Raw genomic sequence first — 21,179 nt, 5'->3', positions numbered from 1 at the left:
CTCAGTTGCTTCCTGGAAAATAGCTACCTAAGTTGATACTTTTTGAAGGGTAAAGATTTTAATTAATTTTTTTAAAAAAATTTATCCTGGCGGTCGATAGTACTCTGTGCTACTGAGCTATAATCCTCAGCCCTTTTAAATTTTTTATTTTGAGACAAGGTCTTCCTAAGTTGCCAAGGATAGCCTCAAACTTGATATCTTCCTGCCTCAGTCTCTTGTAAGTGAGATTACAGGTGTGCCCCACCACCCTTTGCAAAACTGATGAATTTTTTTCCCTTGGCAGATGGTGAATGTATACCATGTACATCAGCATTCCTGTTTCCTGTACCTTGGCAGTATCCTTGTTGATGAGTATGGCATGGAAGAAGGCTGTCGGCAGGGACTTCTAGACATGCTCCAGGTATGTGTTTCCTTGGCACAGCAGATGCATCAGGCCTAGAAGACCTAAAAGCCAAACATTGTATTCTTCACTATGTCTTTATTTCTTTGCTTTTTGTTTTCCCCTCTATGCATGTTGATTTCCTCATAACAGGAATGTAGAAACTTGCTCCTTGTTTTCTGTACAGATGAGATTGGCAGAAAGAAAGAGCAAGCGAGCAAACTTGGCTACATGAGTATAATAATCATTATAAATAGTATTGCGTGATTTTGTTTTCCTGTGATGAAGTGGAGTTTTTTTCAGGGGAGTGGGAGAGCATAGGCTTTCCAAACTCAAACATAATTGTATATTTAATTTCTTGCCTGGAATAGCCAATTAACTAGTTTATTTTGCAACAGAGTTTTGGAGTTCATAGCAGGTGTTGGAAAATGCCTCTAATATACTACTTTTTCCTCCTTTCTAGTCACCCAGGAGCAATAGATAAGGGAATTAAAGTGTGCTACTCCTTTTCCCAAGATGATATTTCACGTAAAATTGACATTTCAGGGTTGTTATGAAAACTTCATCTACTCCCTAGATCACATTTATAAATAGTGTCTTTGCTTTCAGAAACTTATAAAACTTTGAGATGACATTTTTCTGGTTTTATGAACTGAAATCTATACCTTTTACCTCTTCTGAAATGTAGATTTCATGTGTGGAAATAGTTTCAATCAGAAAATTTTTTTCTCTTGCTTTTACTGATTCATATCCCATCTACCCGACCCCACCTCTTTCTCTCTCTCTCTTTTTTCCCCCTTAGTACTGGGGATTGAACTTAGTACAGGGTTTTTACCACTAAACTACATGGCCACAGAGCCTTGTCAAATGCTGAGGCTGGCCTTGAACTTGCAGTCCTCCTGCCTGGGTCTTCCAAGTCACTGGGATTATAGGCATGCTTCATAACACCTGGCTTCCCTGATCTGATTCTCATCACAATTTTTTCTTTTCTCACCTATGCTTCCCTTTTTTGTTACCTTTGTATTTGTTGTGATATTTGGCAAGTCTGAATGCTATAGCTTTATAAGCATTTCTTTTAAAATCACTGTTCTAATCTAGGCACTGTGCATCCCCACCTTTCAACTCCTGGAACAGCAGAATGGTCTCCAGAACCACCCTGACACTGTAGATGACCTGTTCAGGCTAGCTACCAGGCAAGTCCTTCTGAAAAACAAACTAAACTTTTTTTTTTTTTTTTTTTAATTAATTGCTCATCCCCATCTCTGCTTAATCTTGCCATCTGACACCTGGTTATTTCCTTTTCTATAAAATGAGATCATTGGAGAACAGAGATTAATGATTCATAACCCAGGGGTAAATTGTGAACTGGTATATCCCTAGAGGTTAACGAGGATATACTGGGTGAGAGCAGGCAGAAAAATATCTGAGTTCCTTCCATGAAGAAGAGAACATGCACAAAGCACAAATGTGCTTGGTATGAGTTCTGTGGTGTAGCTCAGTGGAGGCCCCTAGTTTCAATTCCTAGCATCCGGAAAAAAAAAAAAAAAAGCGCCTGGTGTGAACATTTGACTAGATAATCTCTACAGCCCTCATAGTGTTTATGCTGCTGTGATTATTTCATGCTTCATCCCAGCTTTTTCCTTGAGAAGGTTAACATCCTTCAGATTTAATCATATCTCAGAACAAAGAATTCCTAAGATTTTAAAATGCCTTAGAAGTTACTAGTCCAGCTCTACCCTCACCAGGCTGCTATCACTCCTGTCCATTAAATTTCTTTTTCCAATAGCACTGACAACATTGTTGCTGACCTTCTGATTGAATTCCTTCTTGGTCCTTTGTTAAGGAATTTGAACCAAGTCAGTGAACAAATTTAAATGCATTTTTAAGAAAACTTTGAGATGCTCGTGATTGAACCTAAGAATTCATACATATTAAGCATGCACTCTACCACTCAGCCCCACTATTTAAATTATTGTACCAGTAAAAATTTGAAGTCTTATTGACTTGACTATTTCATCTTAGAATTGAATATAGAATACTGCTTTTGTTGGGTTTTGGACAGGTTTAAAAAAACAAAACAAAACCTTATTTGTGAATTGATAAAAGAATTATTGGATAGGCAGTCAACCTCTGTTTCACCAGGATATCTTTCTTGGAAAACTCTTTGCATGTGGTGAAGTAAATTCAGAACATACTGTATTCTTAAAAAAAAAAAAATATATATATATATATATATGTATTTCTACTTGATACTTCTCATCTTCCGTAATCTGGATGGTGGTTGCACACATGTAATACTTGGGAGACTTGGGTAGGGGAATCTCAAGTTTAAGATCAACCTGGGAAATTTAGTGAGACCACCGTCTCACAAACAATTGGTAAAATCTTGTGGTAATTTAAAGCAAAACTACTTTAAAAATTCAGCATTTTCCAACCAAATTGAACACACAACTTGTTTTTGAGGAATTCTTATTGACATCCTGGAAACTGGTGTTCTATAGAATATAGTTTGGGAAATGCTATTCTAATGTGTTGAGGCTCTTTTGGTCTGATCTTTGAAGCTACTTCAAAGTCTTAATTGAAAATTGAGTTTGGCAACATGTCTTTTCATATGCTAATCTAAAATATGGTCCCTTTCTTGCCTTTTTGTTTCCAATAAATATTTTTTAAAGAGCAGTTTTAGGTTCACAGCAAAACTGAGTAAACTAAGTATAGAATTCCCATATTCCTCCAGTTTCTCTGTCCCAAACAAGCAAACATAGCCTCCTCTGTTATCAGCATTCCCCTCTAGAGTGGGCCATTTGTTATAATTGGTGAACCTGCATTCACACATCATTGCCCAAAGTTCATAGTTTACATTAGGGTTTACTTTTGGTGTACCCATTTTGTGAGTTTTAACAAAACTATCCACCATTATATCATTTTCACTGCCTAAAAATCTTCTGTGCTGTATTTATTCCTTCCTCCCTACAGTTATAGCAATAGTTGATCTTTTTGGTATCTTCATGGTTTTTTATCCTTTACCCTGCTTGCTTTTTTGTAGCCTAATCTTGTCATTTATTATATCCAGCCTCTCTTTCCATAACAGGTTTATTCAGCGTAGCCCTGTCACCTTACTGAGGAGCCAAGTAGTCATCCCAATCTTACAGTGGGCCATTGCCTCTACTACCCTGGATCACCGGGATGCCAATTGTAGTGTCATGAGGTTCCTACGAGACCTCATCCATACAGGGGTAGCCAATGATGTAAGTATAAACATTGTACCTTTCCTACTTAACAGATTATCATGTCTTCCTCACTTTTTAGGGGAAAACCAGTATGCTATTAGGTCCATATTTGATCTGTATTATCAGACATATATCATAGTTGATCATTCACCCCCTGGATTATTAACTCCAGTTCTAAGGCAGCTGTGCCTTAGGCATCTTACAGACAAAGCGGTCTAAAACTGTCCCTGTTTCCAAAATATTTGGTGTCTAGTTGAAGAGATAAATAGATGAGTGATAAAAGTCATGATTGCTATGAGTCAGAATAGGAAAGGTTCTGGTCAGAAATTAGTTGGGGTAACTATCTTAAAAAGAAGAAACTTAAAGCCATAAGATAGAGATAGAACTTTGATGGATTAGAGAGGAGGATAGTCTAATTGGTATATAAACTGTGATCAGGAAAAGTCAGAATAGCACGAAGTATGCTAGTAGACAATGAATAAACCTGTTTGGCTATGTAGTGAAGTGGTTCACAAGATTTTCAAAGGTAAATTTGTCTAGATGTTGAGTAGGATTGAAAGTAAAGAAGAAATATGTGAATGAACTAAGGAGTAAAAAGTAATCAAGATTTATTTTAAAAGGAAATAAGCAAGGAACAAGACAGGGAGGTGAACATGGGAGGTGAAAACAAGGACATGAGTTACTTTTCAAGGGGGGGGGGATGCTAATCTTAATTCTTAACCATTGTTTCTCTTCTGCCTTCTAATCCTGAAAAATCAAATCATTAATATTAATCTCATCAGAAACCTACGACTCCATTTCCCTCATTAAACTCATATTTTCATCCTAATGCAAAACATTTAATGGTCATTATGAATTCAGCTGTCACATAATGTATATACTTTTTCCCATGGTAAAGAGTACTTAGTAGACTAATGGAGAGTGAGTTCTTGTTTTTTGGAAAATGGAAACTAGAACCACAATCATCTGACACTCCTGCTTTGTTACAGCATGAAGAAGACTTTGAATTACGAAAAGAACTAATTGGACAGGTGATGAACCAGCTTGGACAGCAGCTTGTAAGCCAGCTGCTCCATACATGTTGCTTTTGTCTACCCCCCTATACTTTACCAGACGTGGCTGAAGTGCTCTGGGAGATCATGCAGGTTGACAGACCGGTAAGATTCTTTCATAAGCAACCTATTCTCCTAATTCTTAAACTTAATAGACTTTGGTTCCTTGAAGCCTACCATAACTTCAAAACAAGCCCTTTTGGATATGTCCTTAGAACCAAATTTAGGCATATTGCTAAGTTTAATTGGTAGTTGAAAGGGCCCAGAGAAGAAAAATAACCTATTATCATATTTATGTCTAAATAAACTTCTCATGAGGTTTATATTGTGTATTACCAGAAGTAAGTACAAAGCATTGAATTCAGCTATGTGACTAGCCAGTAAGAAATTTTTCCCTCATAAGAGATCCCATGTATCAGTTATAGTCAGTTGCAGATTATTCCAGTATTCAATCACTTTGGGGAATTGTATTATTTCTTACTGGTGTATCTAGCCAGAGCATTATACAGTTATGTCCAAGTAATTTGAGTACTGACCACAGATTAATATTTTTAATATTGATAAAAAAGCTCTTTAGGAAAGTACATAGTTGACCTAAGTGAACTGTCTTCCAGAACCATGGATATGTAATGGATAGTAATATAAAGGGTCCCTATAATTCCCATTGCTCTTGGTTCAGTATACATATTCTATTTCAATCTAATACAATAATATTTATGTTTTCATAAAGTAGTCTTTGATACACACACTGCCCCCATCACCCAGGGACCAACAAATTTAATTCTGAAAGTTCTTAAGAAATAAAACCCCCATACTCTGCTTAAACTAAGTCAAACTTTTCAAAAATGTTCTTTATTTACAAACATACACTTAAGTGCTTACAGAAGAAAATGGGAATAGCAGGTTTAGAGAGAAACAGAAATCAGGTATCTATATGCTTATAACATTTTATTATATAGACACTTTATTATCAAGCAATTTAAAATTATTTTCTTCTATAAACATCAATTTCAACTTTGTAAAAGAACACTTATGTAAGTTTGGGTTGTGTATACCCTATAATTGGGTTAATATTGTATCTAAGGACATATGTCAAAATAAAATCTACATTCCTAAGCTTTTTTTTTTTTTTAAATCCTAGGCATTCATTCTAGGGGCACTCTACTACTGAACTATATCTCTAGTTCTTTTTATTTTTTATTTTAAAGCAGGGTCTTTCTAAGTTACTGAGGCTGGCCTTGAATTTACCATCTCCTGCCTCAGCTTCCTAAGTCACTGGGATTATAGGTGTGTACCACCACACCCAGACCTGAGCAGTTTCTTATATAACTTTTTCAAAATTGAATATATAAATCCTTCACTAGAAGATGGCATACCAGCTTTCTCTCTTAGGTTGAATAAAGTAAACCCTTTCTTCTGTTGCTCTTTCTTTGTTGGATACCCATGTATGGCAAATTTAATGTTTTCAACCAAATTTTTTAAATGCCTTTATTGGAAGATAATAAAAGACTATTTGTGCTAGCTATTGAGTTTTTTCCTTTTTGTTTAGTTTTCTATTTTTTCCACTGAGTCCTTTTCCACTGCTTATATTTTTTTCTGAGTAAGTATTGTCTTTTCTGTAGGCAACATTTGGAGAATTATGTTTGTTAAGCATTTATATTATAATGTTTACATTTGTGCCTATCTTATGATTATAAATGAACATGAATGGAAATATATGATGTTTAAAAAGTTAGATATAAAAAGATAATTTTATCGCTGAAAACTATGACTAAGCATATATCCCATTTAAGAAAGGGATGAAAAAAAAAATTAGAGCTGATTCAAAGGAGAACAGTTAAACAGAAAATAGCCCAGAACAAGTCTTTGAGTTTTTAATTTGAAAGTGGGGTAAGACAGTTATGTGCCTATGAAAGGTTTAAAAGTTTAAAGAGACTGCTCAGATATAAATAAAGCATTTTAAATAGCAATAAGAGTGAGCTTTTCTAACCCAGAAAGTAGGCAATTTTACAGAGAAATGAATGGATGGATATGACTTCTACTGAGAAAAATGACTTTAAAATCCAAAGACACTGGATTCATATTGTTATGTATGCAGACTTGCTTGCTTAGTGTACTTGTTTATAATAAACTGTTTTTATGTCACTTGTAATACTCATTGTGGAAGAACAACCCAAAATAAGAAATAATCATTATTTTAGTCAGCTTTTTCACTGCCATGACCAAAAGACCTGACAAGACCAAATTTAAAGGAGGAAACATTTATTTTGTTGCTCATAGTTTCAGAGGTCTCAGTCCATAGATGGCCTGCCTGATCCATACCCTGGGGCAAATTCACCTGGTGTAAGCATATAAAGTTTAGTTGACTATGTAGTTTTAGCCTACTCCTAATTGTTTTGGTTCATGCTAATAGCAAAAATATACATGATACATAGAGTTAGTTAACAGTCCATTTCCTCCCCAAAGGTTAGGCAATGACACTATTATTGAAGTCTTCAAAAGGAAAGAAAAAAAATTTTTTTTCTTTTGTACCCAGGATTGAACCTAAGGGTGCTTAACCAATGAGCCACATTCCCCAGTCCTTTTTATATTTTATTTTGAAACAAGTTGCTTAGGGCCTCACTAAGTTGCTGAGGCTGGCTTTGAACTTTCAGTTGATCCTCTTGCCTCTGCCTCCTGGGCCATTGGGACTACAGGCATGCGCCACTGTGCCCAGCCAAAGGAAAAATGTCTCATCTGTTAATTCTGAATTCCAGATTTTTCTATTAGCTCTTTTGCTTTAGAAGTATAGATACTTGGGTTGGAGATGTAGCTCATTGGTAGAGTGCTTACCTAGCATAGTTAGGGTCAATCACCAGTACCACAAAGAATAAAAGAAGTAGAATCATCCTTCAACAACCCTGTTTGGAGGTTCCCAGTTTTTCATTTGACCTTGCATTTTATAAAGGTCATTTTCATTTGACCTTTGCTAGATGTTCCTGTCAACATTTCCAGTTATAGCTTGTTTGTAAAGCCTATAGAATTCTTTCAGTTCCTCATTATTTAGTCCTGTTTTCAGCTTCCTCATGTCTTCTGCAACCCTGTCAAAATCAGCCTGCAAGGACATGGTGATAGTGGCCTGACTGCTGCCACTTTCCAGGCACTGCGTCCCTTTACTTATTTTGTCCCTACTCTTTCTTATATCTGAAATTTTATTTTGAATTTTTTTCTATATAGTCTCTGAAGTTTTGTGACATCTTTTTAATTTTTTAAATATTGTATAAGTTTAATAACAGAAACAGAATAATGGCTTATATAGAAAAGGCTTCACTTCCAAAGTATAGAAGGACTTCATCTGAAATCATGCCTGCTCCCCCTCTGAAGGGAAGTCTAGGCTTGCATTTGCAGACTGTATCAACCCAGAGCATTTGAGGGCATAAAGATAGTGCTTTGTTAATTCCTTTACTTGTTTCAAGTCTAGGGGGGAAATGCTAAGGAAAACCTGTGGGGTTTTGCTAATACCTATAAAGTCTCAGACATGTAAACCCTGGCTCCTTTTAAGATTCTTATCCTTTTTTCTTATACAGACCTTTTGTCGATGGTTAGAGAATTCTTTGAAAGGTTTGCCAAAGGAGACAACTGTGGGAGCTGTTACAGTGACACACAAACAACTTACAGACTTCCACAAGCAAGTCACTAGGTGAGTGACACCATAGGCTTGTGAAACAAGTGTGAATAGCATCTGGGGTATGTGAATAAAACATCTATGTTTCTTCTGTGCTATTGTAAATTCACAATTTAGTTTCTTTTAGTCTGCGACTGCACAAATTGGCATTAAAAACCAATCTGGGGGGAATATCACCATACTATATATTTCTATATCACTTATTATACATATCAACTAAACTGGTTTAAGAATAAGAGGAGGCACTACCTCTTCCAAAAGAAAAATGCAATCAGGAGATCAGTGTTTACCTTTCTGAGTCCCTTTTAGTCCATGTTCAGGGATCAAGAATGCTGTTGGCTGGGCACAGTGGTGTACCCCCCTGTAATCCCAGCGACCCTGGAGGCTGAGGCAAGAGGATCTTGAGTTCAAAGGCAGCCTAAGCAAAATCAAGGAGCTAAGCAACTTACTGAGAACCTGTCTCTAAATAAAATACAAAACGGGGCTGGGGATGTAGCTTAGTGGTCAAGTGCCCTGATTTCGATCCCTGGTACCTCCCCCTCACCACCCCCCAAAAAGAGCACTGATTCTGAGTTGGTGATGTAGCTTAGTGGTATAGTTCTTTCCTAGCATGCCTAAAGCACTGGGTTCAATTGTATGTTTTTTTTTAAAAAATGCAGATTCCTGAATAGGTAAAGCATTGGTTATAAAGTATTAAAGGGTAATGTAGACTGCAGTGAATGAGAATTTTCCCCATGCCTAAAGATATTCAAATTCTAATTTCACAGTTATACACATAAAACATCTCTCTGGGATGTTGTTTAGGACCCTGAGCCAGCTACTTGATCGCAATTTCTGGATTATAGCTTAGTTAAAGTTTTTATGTGTATATTTTGATTGTGAATAGTAAACCTATTTAATGATCTTCCTAATTACCATCTTATATCCATAGAGGTGTTACTTGATTTCCTTTTAATTTCTTTATTAATGGGCAGTTAGATTATTTTTATTTATTTATTTTTTGATGTTAGAGATAATAACAGAACTGTATCTAGACGTGATTTATAATACCTCTCATTTCAGCTACTCAGGAAGCTTGAAGCAGGAGGATTGCAAGTTTGAGGCCAGCTTGGGCAACTTAATGAGACCCTGTCTCCAAAAAAAAAAAAAAAAAAAGTAGGGAAGTAGCTCGGTATCAGGTTCTTCTGGGTTTAATCCCCAGTGCCATTTTTTTTTTTTTTTTTAAAGAGTGAGGGAGAGGAAGAAGGGGGGGGAGAGAGAGAGAAAATTTTAATATTTATTTTTTAGTTATTGGCGGACACAACATCTTTGTTTTGTATGTGGTGCTGAGGATCGAACCCGGGCCGCACGCATGCCAGGCGAGCGCGCAACCACTTGAGCCACATCCCTAGCCCCCCAGTGCCATTTAAAAACAAATTAAAAAATATATAAAAATGGTTAAGATGATAAATTTTAAGTTATATATATTTTATAAAGATTGTTTCAAAGATGTAGAATCTTCGAAGATGTAGCATTTTTCTTCCTTTTTATATTTGTCTTAAAATATAATCACTGAATCAAAGTCTATAAGACTTGTATGGTCTTCAATAATATTAATGGCAGCAATTTAAATTGAATTTTATAACTGTCTTATCTTGCCCTGATACTTCTTTTTGCAAGAACAGTCTTTAGAATTTTTAATAAATTTCAGGCAATGGCTTAAACAAGTATGGAAAGATAAGGTCAGAGAATAAGTGTTGAAGTGAGATTGGCAATTGTGAAAAAAAAATTGGAAATATTTTAATTGCCATGTTTAATAATTAATGGTATGACTGTACTAGTAAATAGTCACTAAAAATGAAAAAGATGTACATGTGATGGTACAAAAAATATACAAAACATTTTGTAAAGGAAGCTAATGGTATAACATAACCCAATTTGAACTTTTGAAACAATTTTTATAATAAAATATATAACTTAAAATTTATCATCTTAACCATTTTTACATATTTTTAATTTGTTCTGATTAATTATACATGACAGAATGCATTTGACACATCATACATAAGTGGAGTATAACTTCTCATTCATCTGGTTGTATGTTATATAGAGTTACACAGGTCATGTAATCATATATGTTCATGGGGTAATAATGACTGATTCATTCTACTATCGTTCCTCTCCCAAAATCCCCTCACCCCCTTCACTCCCTTTGTCTAGTCCAAAATACCTTTCTCCCCTCCCCCATTGTGAATTAACATCCACGTAACAGAGAAAACATTCGGCCTTTAGTTCTTTGGATAGATTTATTACACTTAGCATAATATTCTCCACTTTCTTGTATTTACTGGCAAATAATTTCATTCTTCTTTGAGACTGAGCAATATTCCATTGGGAATATCTATCACAATTTCTTTATCCATTCATCTGTTGAAGGGCACCTAGGTTGGTTCCATAATTTAGGTATTGTGAATTAAGCTGTATCACTGTAGTATGCTGATTTTAAGTCCTTTGGATATAAACCGAGGAGTGTAATAACTGGATCAAATGGTGATTTCTTTCCAAGTTTTCTTAGGAAATTTCCATACTGCTTTCTATAGTGATTGCACCAATTTGCAGTCACACTAGCAATGTCTGAGTGTATCTTTTCCCTCCACATCCTCGCCAACATTTTTTGTTTCTTGTATTCTTGATGATTGTCATTCTGACTGGGGTGAATTGGAATCTCAGTTTTGATTTGCATTTCTCAAATTACTAAAAATGTTGAACATTTTTTCATATATTTGTTGATTGATTGTATTTCTTCTTCCTGCAAAGTGTCTGTTCAGTTCCTTAGCCCATTGATTGGGTTGTTTGTTGTTTTTGGTGTTGAGTTTTTTGAGTTCTTATGTATTCTGGAAATTAATGCTCTATCTGAGGTGCATGTGGTAAAGATTTTTTTCCCATTTTGTAGGCTCTCCACATTATTGTTTCCTTTGCTGAGAAGAAGCTTTTTAGTTTGAGTCCATCCCATTTATTGGTTCTTGATTTTACTTCTTGCACTTTAGGAGTCTTGTTAAGTTGACTTCCTAAGTCAGTTCCTAAGCTGACATGGTGAAGACTTGAGCCTACTTTTTCTTCCATTAGGCCCAGGGTCTCTGTGCTAGTGCCTGTCTTTGATCCACTTTGAGTTGATTTTTGTGCAGGGTGAGAGATAGATGTTTATCCATTTTGTTACATATGAATTTCCAGTTTTCTCAGCATCATTTCTTGAAGAGTCTATCTTTTTTCTGATGTTTTTTGTTTGTTTTGTTTTGTTTTGGTGACTTTGTCTAGTATGAGATAATTGTATTATGTGGGTTTGTCTTTGTGTCTTCTATTCTCATTGATCTACATGTCTGTTTTGATGCCAGTACCATGCTGTTTTTGTTACTATGGCTCTGTAGTATAATTTAAGGTTTGGTATTGTGGTGTGCCTCCTGTTTGATTTTTCTTGCTAAAGATTGCTTTGGCTAGTCTGGGTCTCTTATTTTTTGTAAATGAATTTTATGATTGCTTTTTCTGTTTCATGAAGAATATCATTGGAATTTTTTTTTTTTGTACCAGGGGTTGAACTCAGGGGTGCTCAGCCACTGATCCACTGAGCCACATCCTCAGCCCTATTTTGTATTTTATTTAGAGACAGAGTCTCACTGAGTTGCTTAGTGCCTCACTTTTTCTGAGGCTGGCATTGAACTTGAGATCCTTCTGCTTCAGCCTAATCTAAGAGCATGAGAGATCTTCTGAGGTCTTCCTCAATTTCTTTCTTTAGTGTTCTATAGTTTTCATTGTAGAGGTCTTTCACTTCTTTTTTTAGATTGGTACCCCAATTTTTTTGTGTGTGTGGCTATTGTGAATGGGGCAGTTTTCCTGATTCTCTTCCAGTGAATTCCTCACTCATGTATAGGAATACATTTGACTTATGAGTGCTTAGCCATGTTTATTATTTTTTAATATGTATTTTTTAGTTGTAGATGGACACGATATCTTTATTTTATTTTTATGTGGTGCTGAGGATTGAACCCAGTGCCTCACATGTGCCAGGTGAGTGCTCTACCACTGAGCCCCAGCCCTGTGTAACCATTTTTAAATGTGCAGCTCAGTATGTTCATATTTCCGTATGTGATGGCACACACTTGTAATTCCAGCAACTTAGGAAGAGGCTTAGCAAGAGGCTCACAAGTTCGAGGCCAGCCTGGGAAACTTAGTGAGATTCTGTCTCAAAATAAAAAACAAGAAGGACTGGGGATGTAGCTCAGTGATTAAGTGCCCCTAAGTTTAATCCCCAGTAGCTCTCACCCAAAAAAGAAATAGGTTGCAAAACAATATAAACATATCTCCAATATTTTTTATCTTGTAAAATGGAAACTGTGCCCACTAAGTAACAATTCCCTTTTCTCTGCTTCCCCCAATTCCTAGCAACCATCACCCTATTTGATGTTTCTTTGAGTTTGACTACCTCATGTGGCTTATTTTTTATGTCCTTAGAGGTCAGCCATGTTATATGTACCAGAATTTCCTTCCTTTTTTTAAGGCTAAATAATATTTTTATATGCATGTATTTTATAATTCCATTCTTCTGTAGGACACATTTATGTTGTTTCCAGCCTCTTGGCTGTTGTGAATAATCCTGCCATAAACAGATGTAGAAATGTCTTTTGAGACTTTGCTTTTATTTCTTTTGGATTTATGCACACAAGTGAAGTTGCTGTGTCCGATGGTGAATTTATTTTTAATTTTTTGAGGACCCATCATACACTGTTTCCTAACAGCTGCACCATTATTCTTTCTCACCAGCATTGCTTTTACCTTCTCCGCATCTTTGTCAATGTTTGTTATTTTGTTTCTTTAATGGCAGCCACCTTGGCATCTCACTTGTAGTATGACATAAATATCTTGGTGTTTTTTTTTTTTTTTTTCCTAAAGAGGGGGGAGAGAGAGAGAGAGAGAATTTCAATGTTTATTTTTCAGTTTTTGGCATACACAACATCTTTGTTTGTATGTGGTGCTGAGGTTCGAACCCGGGCCGCACGCATGCCAGGCGATCGCGCTACCGCTTGAGCCACATCCCCAGCCCTCTCTCGGTATGGTTTTGATGAACGATGTTGAGTATTTTTTCATATGCATATTAGCCATCTGTATATTTTCTTTGGAGAAATGTCTATTCAGGTTCCTTGACCACTTTTAAATTAGGTATCTTTTATCATTAGATTGTAGAAGAAGTTCCTTATATATATTTGGGACATTAACTCCTTATCAGGTATATCAGATTTGCATACAACATTTTCTCCCATTCTATAGTCTACCTTTGCATCCTGCTGATTGTGTCCTTTGATGCACAGAAGTTTTAAGTTTGGGGGATCGGGTACTGGGGATTGAACTCAGGCATTCAACCACTGAGCCACATTCCTAGCCCTATTTTGTATTTTTTTTAGAGACAGGGTCTGAGTTGCTTATTAGCATCTAGTTTTTTGCTGAGGCTGGCTTTGAACTGGTAATCTTCCTGCCTCAGCCTTCCAAGCCACTGGGATTACAGGTGTGCACCACTATGCCTGTGCTTTTGTTGTCATATCCAAGAGTCATTGACAAATATAATGTCATGAAGTTTTCCCCCTAGATTTTGTGCTAAGAGTTATAATTTTAGGTCTCGTTATGACTTAGTTTTTGTATGTGATGTTTGGTAGTGACCCAGTTTTTTCCTTTTTCATGTTGATCTCTAGTGTCCCCAGACTATCTATCTATCTATTTATTTCTTACTAGGGATTGAACCCAGGGTGATTTATCACTGGCTATACCCCTCAGTCCTATTTATATATTTATTTTGAGACTGGATCTCGCCAAATTGTTGAGGCTGGTCTGAAACCTGTGAGCCTCTTGCTTAAGCCTCCTGAGTTGTTGGGATTACAGGTGTGTGCCACCATGCCTGTCTAATGTCTTTCATCAATTTTTTTGTAGTTTTTTATTGTACTATATGTCTGTATGTATATGTGTTTGTATATATACGCTACTTCATGTATAGTAAATTTCTGGAAAATTATACATAGGACCAGGATGGAAGGGGAGGGAGGTTTGTGTGTGTGTGTGTGTGTGGCTAGGTATTGAACCCAGGGCCTTATACGTACATGCTAGGCAAGGGTGTAGCCACTGAGCTACACCCTTGGTCTGAGAATTGATTTCTTTCTTTCTTTCTTTTTAAATATTTTTTTATTTTTTCATTGTGGTTGGACACAATACCTTTTACTGATTTATTTTCATGTGTTGCCGAGGATCGAACCCAGGGCTCCGCATTGCTAGGCAAGCACTCTATTGCTGAGCCACAACCCCAGCCTGAGAATTGATTTCTTAATGTCACTTTAAAAACAGTTTCCTTTTTCTTCCTTTTGTATACCCCAAATTTTTGTTAATGTTAAAATCCCAAACCATGGAGTAGCTTTGGGATTTTAACATTATTATTATTTGTAGCTTATTAAGTGGCTTAACTTCATGCCCTAGAAGTGAGTGATATTTAACTTTAGATCAAGTGACATGCATGACTGAAAAATAACATGACAACCTTTGTGACACATTTTGCCAGAGTGGGGATTTTCCCTCCGCCAGGTAGACATATATTGACTGGGATGACCTTACACAATTATTTGGTTTCTTTTTTAACTATGAGTCTTCCCAGTTAAAGTAGTATTCTACCTATATGCTGTTGCAGATGAAAGTAGTGTAACAGATGCTTCTCTCTGCTTCTGTTTTGCTTTATTCCATGTAGTGCTGGTCAGTAGAAGGGCACAATCATATTGGCTCTAATTTCTAAGCAAATGAGAGCCTAGGAGAGAAAAGCCTCAAAGGATTGAGCTTAAGAGTCAAATACGTTATTTTGAATCTTACCCCACTATCCTGTTACTTGAAACTTTAGTTAATTCTGTAATACAGGGTTAGTATTACCTAGCACATAAGGTTATTGTGAAATAGCAAATGGAAATCTTTACTAAAGAAGAGCTTACACATAGTAGGTGATCAGTGACTTTTAACTCCTTTCTTCTTAAAAAAGAAACTGCCAAAATGCCATTATATACTTGCAAGACTAGCTGAGGCGTGTCTCTTGCCAGCTCTAAGGCAGCCACCCACACATTATGGAATAAGTCTCCACCAAACCCAAATTCTCTTGACAGGGCTAGTATATGACAGATAGAGCAATAGTTTAAGTTGGAAATCAAGGTTGTGGATATTATTCCCTTGTTTAAGGAAAGGGGCAAGGAAAAGTACCTAAAACAAGACTGTAAACAAAAAATATCTGTAATCTTGGCCCTGTGATATGGGAAAATAAAGTACACTACCTAGGTTGTCTACCTGATCTTTCATTGCAAAACAAGTTTTACAGCTCCTGCTGTAGTAGACTGTGACATAATGGTGGGAAATGAACAGAAGTAAGAGGTAATGTTAAGGTATAAGAAAGAGGGTTTGAAATGGCTCACATCCTCTCTTTCTCTGGTATGCCTGTTGCCCTTGAACCTTTGCATGACTCAGTCTCCCTTTTGGTTTTAAGGTCCTGTAAGTCCTGCCCCAACATGCTGCTTTGTTTGCCATCTTAACAGGGAGGGTGAACTGGTTCAGTTTCATTTCAGCAAGTCCAAGCCTGCTTTTCAAGTGGTACTGGCAATTACTTCCCTGGCTTTTTAAGTTGGTCAACGTGAAGAAAGCTGGGACCTTTTATTCTAGAATATCATTCTTGCTTTCCAAACACCAGATGACCCTATCTCTGTCAAAGAGTAATTGGAACAGAAAAAAATCATGCCATCATTTTCCTTTCTTTATCTTATTGTGACAGTACCATTTACATATAGGTCTTTAAGCTAAAAGATGTTGAACATGGAAAGAATTGACACTGGAACTAGAGGCCAGTAGGAGGTGTCTCCCTGGTCAGGTCATCAGTGAGAGCTTGGTTATTCTCCATACCAGGGCATCAGATCAAAAGGGTTGCATTTCTCAGTACACCCCTAGAGTGACGAGGCTTAAGAAATAGTGACTATGAAAGTATTCAGAAGTATGGTAGAATGATTGGAATTGTGGACTAGCAGAAAACAGAACCTAGAAAAATAAAGGCAGTTCAAAAAATAAATTTGGTTAGAAACCAGGAATTAACAAATGTCAGAAGGACTGAGGCAGGAACCAAAAAATAGTGCTAGCATTCCAGGAGATTTTTGATCCATTTCTGTGGGTTTATTCACCAAGGGCTCTGTAAGTTCAACATTTGGCTAAAGCTCTTGACACCCATACAATCATTGATAGGGTCAGGAGCAGAAATGGAGCTGATTTAAAAAACTGTGACTCACCCCTCATTTTGCTTTGTTTATCACAGTTCTCCTGTACTTGTATTTTTGGTTTCAATACCCTTTCTCATGTACCACAAAAGAGGCTAACAAGAAGCCGGGCATGACGGCACATACCTGTAGTCCCAGCAACTCAGGAGGCTGAAGCAGGAGGATCACAAGTTCAAGGCCAGCCTCAGCAATTTACATATCATTCATTATGTCCCATTGTTCTATATAGAATTGAAAACTTGGGACTGAATGGGTTAATGTTTCAGACCAACCTTACAATGGGTAGGGAAGTCCAGATGTAGGTACTCAAAGAAATTACTCAGATTTCATCTTCTTCTCTGTTGGGTCACTGTTAGCAGTTCCTTCCTCTGGTGTTCAGCCATTGTGAGAGAGAATTGAATCCTAGGCATAGACCCTGATCCCTGAGTTTTCAGAAGGGAAAGCGCTCCACAGAAGGGTAGGCATGTTAGAAAGTGCTGCCTTTTTCACTGTTTTAACTTAGCCCGAGATTCAGTTAGCAAAAACTTATGAAGACATGACACAAAAGAATAAAGCTGGCATCATTTTGAAAAAAAAGCAGGTGAATATTGGACTCTTCTTACTGTTTTCCTTCAGTGTTTGCCTGAAGATCTTTAACTGATAGAGACTTAGTTGCTGGACTGGTCTTTGTAAAAAGAATCTGCCTTTGGGAGAGAATGAATAAACCAGGGTATCTAACTCTGTTGTAGTGTGGTTCAAAGTTCAGTGACCAGAGTCTTAAGTGAACATGCTTGCTATTTTATTTTGGGGGTTCTAAATTTCTTGTATATGTGTCAGGGACTTCAGCAAAGTGTTGATGTGGTAGCTGGTGTTTCTTGAATGCTGCTTTCTCACCATGCTGTTAAAATAAGCATTTTACCTATATGAACAAATCGAATTCTCTGGACAGCATGAGGTAGATAATAGATGAGGAGACTGAGGCAAAGATTAGTAACTCGCCCAAGGATACAGCAGCGCCAAGATTCAACCTCAGGCAATTTGTCTCCAAAGTCTGCTCTTCAAGGACTGCCAAGTTTATCATTGTTCTCATTTATAATAGTCTGTTTTTACCTTGGGTTACAAAAAGATCTGAAGCAGAATCAAGAGACAGTGGATACTCCTCACAGAGTTGGGACCATCCTCAGTGTGCCTCAGTGTCATGGTTAGTTCTTTATAGATGATGTCTCTCGCCTCAGTCAAGGACCACCTGCCTTTTCTCTTCTAGTGCTGAGGAATGTAAGCAAGTTTGCTGGGCCTTGCGAGACTTCACCAGATTGTTTCGATAGCTCACACTCCTGCACTGTGCCTGTCACCCAGGTGAGTAGTATGTGCTTCCAGCTTTTCCTGAGCTTTCAGGAGATTTGGGGATGGGGAGAAGTTTAATGCCCATCATGGGACCAGTCCTGTAGCTAGAGTTAGAAAAAGACTTAAGAGTTTAACTGTGCCACACAACTGGGGAATACAGGGCCCTCATTTTTTGAGCTATGGCAGCCATATAATTGCTAGTGTATTCGGATGTCATTTTTACTTGAATAACAAAATAACTACTATAATGTATAATGAGTGTGGTAACAAATAAGTATCTTTACCTTTAATCTGGCTACTGATGGAAATAGTGCTGGCCAGAAGTTGACTTTGATAACATGACACCATCCCTCCTAGGACTGACCTTCCAGATATGATGAGCATGGAGCTTGTTCTTACTGCCTTTTTTTTTTTTTTTTAAATACTGAAATGCTGTGCCTTGACCAGCAGGTGGTACAGAAAAGAAGTAGCCTCTTTGGTCATTGTTTTTCTCCTCATGTTTCCTGTCTGCTTATTACAAAGCAAAGCAAGAAGCTTAGCTGAGGAAAATCTTGGTAGTAGAATTTGGGTGCTAGGTTTTTTGTTTCTTTTTTTTTTTTTTTTTTTTGGTACTGAGGATTGAAATCAGGGGTACTCAACTACTGAGCCACATCCCCAGCCCTATTTCATATTTTATTTAGAGACAGGGTCTCATTGAATTGCTTAGTGCCTCACAACCTAAGTGCTAGTGCTTAGACTGGTTTTGAACTCACGATTCTCCTGTCTAAGCCTCCCAAGCCACTGGGATTACAGGGGTGTGTCACCACGATGGGCACCCTTTGACATATTAAGGAGAGTTTATTCTCCTAGAAGGCAATTCTCTCTGAATCTGGGGCCCTGACCTGTAGTTTTTGTGGTAAATGCATTAATAACTCAAAGTGACATTCAGCAGTGACTTGCCACTTCAAAATTTATTCTAAACTTTGTTTTTTTTAATGAGTAATATAATCTGGGATCATTGGGTTTTACATGTGTTTCTGATAACAGTGATGCACCTCAAAGTGTTGATCATGAACAGCTATAGATGTTCATAGCTGCATTTATTGAGCACTTTCTAGGTATCTCATACTACTATGCATTCTTTATATATTAAGTATTATATTTTTATGTATTAACTAAGAAATCCTCATTCAATCCTCTAGGTTAGTTACTACTATTCTCATTTTACATATGAGGATCTCAAGTTCAGAGATGTTTAGCAGTTTGCCTAATTGTGTCAGTTAGTAACTGATGGAGCCATAATTCAAGTGTTGACGTTCTGGTGTCAGTGTCCTCACTTTTTAACAATTTCATTTAACACCTCTGTAATAACTACTTGTTATTCAAGTAAAAATGACATCCGAATACACTATACATACTCCTTCCATAGAGTCTAAATCAGTGGTTTAAAAGCTTTTGTTAATAGGCAAAGCCTTCTTGCAAAGTAAATCGTAATGAAACGTCTTAAGTGGAGCTTTTTTGGTTGGTTTGAAATGGAAGGCCTGGGCCTGTCATTTAGCTTTTTCCTGATCCCACCCACACATCCCTGTTTCCACAGTCCAGACAGCATTGGAGATGCACTCAAGCAGCATTTCATTAAAGTAAGTTCCCTTAAGATCATAGATTTTAAAAAATTTAACCTTTTATTGTTGCTGCTTTTTATTGTTGTTGCTGCTTTTTTCCTCAACAGGTATCATGACAGAATACAGAATGTGATGCCTGAGCAATTATAGAAACCTCTGCCTTAAGATTTCTTTTATAAAATGCTCACTAGCTTCCTGGGCACAGTTATTGACTATCTTCTTTCTTCTTGTCAGGAATGTCTTTTTTAATTAGAAGACAGGAAGAAAACAAAACCCAGACTGTGTCCCACAATCAGAAACCTCCGACGCGGCAGAGGGGCCTTCACTGCCCCCAGGGTGTCCAACCCAGACAGGGAGAGACTCCAGCCTTCCCAGGCGTCCTGAGGAGTTCCTGTTTGGGGGTGTGAGGGAAAATCAGTGCGGTTTAAAAAAGATGGCTGCAGCCTGTCCGGCGTGATGGGAGGGGAGCTGGTTTCCTGGTGAACTTGTTTCTAAAAGGAAAAACAATTTCAAGGAAATAAAAAAGGAAAAAAAAAGGAAAGCTAAGCTGAAACCAGTACTGAAACATTCGCCTGATAAGCAAATGGTATACACAGATACAACACGCTAAGTACAGTACACGTGGAAAAACAAAAGTGAGGACTTGATGTGAAACAAAAATATTCACTTAGGGAAAATGTGGGAAATCAAATGAATTTTAAATAGCTACAGTTGGAAGTAAAGGGTCAGGGTCATCTCTGAGAATTTTCTATTGTTTCACCTTCTTTCCCTCTCCTACTCCCCCTCCACTTCCCAACTTTAACACAAGTGAATTGAAATATTCCTCCCCCAACTGTTCTTCCTGCCTTGAGTTGTTATGACAAGAAGCCTATTCTTCTATATGTCATAGTCATGTCGGTGATACTCAGGACCAGCCAGGGTCAAAATCCATATTTAATTATAACCCAACCCTGACCCTATTCAATCTCTGAATCCCCTACCAATCCCCATGAGGTTGTCGGTCAGCCTTTGAGGGGGAAGAGCCACATTGAGGTATTGAAGTGGGGGGGGATAGGATATAAATGTGTATTTTGTTTAGTTTTTCTTTCTTTCTTTTTTTTTTTCTTAGCAAACTATTCACCCACAGACATGAGGAAAAAAATTAGGGTGTGAGAAGCAAAAGTGTTTACAGGGCTAATTGTATTTTACTAAAAAGTGTGGAAACTAACTGACTTCTTGTGGGGATAAGGGCCAAAGCGGGGAGCCCAAATGGATCTTAATGTTTAAAAGGAGTGTAGCCCTGCACAGCCATTAGATTTGAGGGCACTGTTCTGTCTGGTGTTGTAGCCATCTCAAGAACAAATCAACAGCAACAAAACAACTGCAAAAAAAAAAAAAAAAGACAATAAATTTTTAAAATGTAATCAGTGTTTCTTTGTTTTTACTTCCATTTACGACCTCCCAATTCTGAAATGATTTGGTCAGAGCAGCTAAGTAAGCAACTTTAGTTTGTACCTCATAGACAGCTGGGTATGGAGTTGAAAGGTCAAGCCCTTGCCCTGTACCATAGACTCTGCAGGGAAGTGGCTTTCTGCAGGCTTTATTCTTCTAGTTCACCCTAAAGCTCCTCATGCTGCTTTTCACACCT

The 21,179-nt window shown here is 37.2% G+C and overlaps 1 protein-coding gene across 3 annotated transcripts in view; it reads left to right on the top strand.

Annotated features, from left to right (window-relative positions):
* The window catches only part of Tnpo3 (transportin 3), a 95,128-nt gene extending 74,173 nt beyond the window's left edge, over positions 1-20,955 (top strand). For 2 of the 3 annotated variants that reach the window (XM_005331120.5, XM_005331122.4), the window contains 7 exons: positions 284-400; positions 1,478-1,572; positions 3,468-3,624; positions 4,596-4,763; positions 8,225-8,337; positions 17,872-17,963; positions 19,787-20,955. In XM_005331120.5, the coding sequence (XP_005331177.1) occupies positions 284-400; positions 1,478-1,572; positions 3,468-3,624; positions 4,596-4,763; positions 8,225-8,337; positions 17,872-17,932 (711 nt within the window). In that variant the 3' untranslated portion in view covers positions 17,933-17,963; positions 19,787-20,955. Of the gene's footprint in view, positions 1-283; positions 401-1,477; positions 1,573-3,467; positions 3,625-4,595; positions 4,764-8,224; positions 8,338-17,871; positions 17,964-19,527; positions 19,571-19,786 lie in introns of all 3 variants that reach the window. The other variant, XR_013435334.1, reaches the window with a different exon arrangement.
* The last annotated feature ends 224 nt before the right edge of the window (positions 20,956-21,179 follow it).

The sequence above is a fragment of the Ictidomys tridecemlineatus genome, chromosome 2 (assembly GCF_052094955.1).
Source record: "Ictidomys tridecemlineatus isolate mIctTri1 chromosome 2, mIctTri1.hap1, whole genome shotgun sequence".
Taxonomy (NCBI): domain Eukaryota; kingdom Metazoa; phylum Chordata; class Mammalia; order Rodentia; family Sciuridae; genus Ictidomys; species Ictidomys tridecemlineatus.
The sequence above is the reverse complement of the archived record's forward strand: the minus strand, read 5'-3'. Positions and strand labels throughout refer to the sequence as shown.